At 36.4% G+C, this 2,821-nt stretch overlaps 1 protein-coding gene across 1 annotated transcript; it reads right to left on the bottom strand.

Moving 5' to 3' along the window:
• Window positions 1–321: 321 nt before the first annotated feature.
• On the bottom strand, window positions 322–2,585 carry LOC148915687 (uncharacterized). Its single transcript, XM_089041513.1, has 5 exons — window positions 1,969–2,585; window positions 1,420–1,591; window positions 1,093–1,317; window positions 748–1,001; window positions 322–650 (listed from the first exon to the last, which is right to left on the bottom strand). The coding sequence occupies exons 1-5, from the start codon at window positions 2,562–2,564 to the stop codon at window positions 482–484; spliced, it is 1,416 nt and encodes a 471-aa protein (XP_088897639.1). The 5' UTR covers window positions 2,565–2,585; the 3' UTR covers window positions 322–481.
• Between the last annotated feature and the right edge of the window lie 236 nt (window positions 2,586–2,821).

Genomic DNA, 2,821 nt, shown 5'->3' with positions numbered 1-2,821 from the left:
TTCGCTTTTTGGGTGCGTGCGTGTACTCTGCGTTGAGATATTTTCTTTTTTTTCAATGGGCTTAGTGAAATTGGGCTTTATTGGCTTGTTGAGTTTTCTGGGCTCTTTTTTTGGTTTGTTTGGGCTTTTTTTTGTCAAATTAGACTGGGCCTTTTTCTGTATTTTTCTATGGCTTGGTTGATTTGTTTTGGGCTTTATTTCGTTTCTGACCTTGATTTTCTCAACTTGGGCTGGGCTTTTTGAAAGTCACTGTTAATACGCATTTTGAACACTGTTAATTCGCAGTTTGAAATATAGAAGAAGCTATAGAGTAACAATTTTTTACATTTGAATCTCACTACACAGTAACTATTTGACATTTGAAAGTTAAGAAGCATCAAAAGATTTTGGTTAGAAGCTACATATTAACAATTTGACATTTGGAAGTTAGAAGCCGAACATTTACTATTTTATAGTTCTAAATTTTGTGAAATCCATGCTTTCATCCTTCATTCTCTTTTGTGAAATACCAACTTTTTTCACTTTCCATTGTCTTCAATAAAACTTCTTTTCTCATTTCCCACACATGCTCTGTACTCAAGCTTTCTTCAATTTGTTTTCCTTGTGACAACTTCTGCATGTAGTACATGACAAATACTCCACAATCGTTTCTGCAAATTCACACACACACACATATATATATGCAACATTTAGTGAATCATAGTTTAATTTGAATTGGGGGAAGAAAAGTGTTATTGTGAAACTTACGACTTTTCAGGTTGTTGGGCGCATTCCCTGTCCTCCTTAAAGTTGAATTTGGTGGGATCATGTTTCATCAGATATTGTATTGTTTGAGCAATTGCTGGTGTAACTTTCAGGTTTCGAAGAAGTTTTGCAATCTCGTCGGTCAATTCTTCATTGTAGACGGGCTTCTTGAACTCAAGAAGTGTGAAGCTGTTTTTTTCTAGAATTGTTGGAGCACATTCCTTGACACTATTGAGGAAGACATTTGTTGCGTCTGCCTGCATTGTAGGCAAGTATGTTGTTAGCTTCACTGATTAACTGTTTTGTTCATACCTTGTATTAACAGTTCATAGTAGGAGTCTGTCTTACCAAAATTATTGCTTTTTTGTTGTAGTATTCAACGGTTTGCTCAGTTTCCCCCCTCAATGAGTTGTAGTGCGTCCATTGCAATGAATTGGTGTCGAAGACAAGCAGGGTGTGGTGTCCGCCATCCGTTATTGGTATGAACACCTTTGAAGTTTTCCCTATGCATTCAAGGAGTTTGACAAAATATTCATCGAATGTTCTTGGGTGCATTTTATCTGTGAGATACCTCTGCAAAATTAATAGTTTCGGCATTAGAGAGAATGTGAAAAGTATAGGAAGATGAATAATTTGTGATTTTTACTAGAAGTAATGGGATAGCTATGATCTTACGTATGCGTAGCACGTGATGTATGCATTCTGTTGTCTTTTAGGGTCCTTCTTTTCATCATGATGAAGTATCTCGGCATACGCATCTATGATTTGTCCATAAATTTCAGCATCTCTTAATAAGCTTTGTATGTCATCTTTGAACAAAATGCTTGTCCCTTGCCAAAAAGCAGTGCTGTAACAGTATTTGTAGTTAGAAAAAATGGCAATAAAATTGAAAGAACTGTTCAATAAAGTTCCAGTATAGGGTAATAATACTGCTTGTTTCCTAAAAAACCTTTTTCTAACGCATGTCTACCATTGTAAAGTTCCAGTATAGGGTAATAACACTGCTTGTATCCTATGAAATCCTATATCTAATGCATGTCTATCACTGCAAAGTTCCAATATAGGGTAATAACACTGCTAGATTCCTCTGAAATCCTATAACTAATGCATGTCTACCCCCTGTAAAGTTCTAGTATAGGGTAATAACACAATGAAATCCTATTTTCTAATGCATGTTCAATAATAGCATCTTGCATTGAAAATGAATGAAACACATTGCCTTACCCATCAACTGAATTTTTCCAGTAATTTCTCAGCTTTTCTTGTGAGAGTTCATCCAGCATGTTGTAGACCTGATATGTATTCCATTGCAGGAATGAACCTTTGGCCTTCTTCTTTGATTTGGCTGGTTTTTTTTGTGCCTTTCTCTTTTGTGCTCTCGTCTCTGCTTTAGGGAATGAGGAATCTGGTTTTCTTGATTTTATCTTTTCTGCTTCACCTTCTTTCTTTTCTTCTTTATCCTCTTCACTCTGCAGTTCTTGCGCTAATTTTTGATCTCTCAACGAGACAATAACAGCTTCCTTTTCATTAATAATGTCCAAGTAGGAAATCTTCTCTGCAAGAAGTTGATCATTTTCTAGCTGCAGCTTTGTCATGTAGGATTTTTCCTGATGAACATCTAATTGTATGACTTTCTTGTGATGTGCTGCTTCCTTAACCATCTTCTGCAGTTGCTGCTGATGCTTCAATAATTCTTCTTTTTCATTGTACAGCATCTGAATCAATTTATTCTGTTTAATGCAAGATGCTATTGCATCACGGATCTTTTGATGCTCTCCTTTCTTCGTCCAATATTCAGCAGCATTATTGATCGCCATCATATACTCTTTTGTAAGCTGTATTTCATCCTCCTTGTATTCAGGTACTGATCTAACAATTTCCTCAAACAACGTTGAATTCCGGTATTCGGGATTTCATTTTGGAGGTCTTCTTGTACTGTGGTGTTCTTTGGACTTGATGTTGTGCATCATCATGGTCTCCATTCACTTCAGCATCCTCCTCCTCTTCATTTTCTTCTTCAGCAGCATCACCATGCTCTTCATTCACCTCTTTAGCAGCATCATCCTTGTCTTCACTC

Source organism: Prunus mume, linkage group LG7, assembly GCF_029339155.1.
Source record: "Prunus mume cultivar Tortuosa linkage group LG7, ASM2933915v1, whole genome shotgun sequence".
Lineage (NCBI taxonomy): Eukaryota > Viridiplantae > Streptophyta > Magnoliopsida > Rosales > Rosaceae > Prunus > Prunus mume.
This window is presented reverse-complemented; position numbering and strand designations above follow the sequence as displayed.

What these genes read in the sequence shown, in the direction of transcription:
- LOC148915687 (XM_089041513.1), bottom strand. Translation starts at nt 2,564, where the DNA reads ATGATGGCGATCAATAATGCTGCTGAATATTGGACGAAGAAAGGAGAG. An exon ending in TGGAAAAATTCAGTTGATGG is followed by an intron (nt 1,592 to 1,968) that starts GTAAGGCAATGT and finishes ATACTGTTACAG; the next exon opens with CACTGCTTTTTGGCAAGGGA. An exon ending in GCCCAACAACCTGAAAAGTC is followed by an intron (nt 651 to 747) that starts GTAAGTTTCACA and finishes GTGAATTTGCAG; the next exon opens with AAACGATTGTGGAGTATTTG.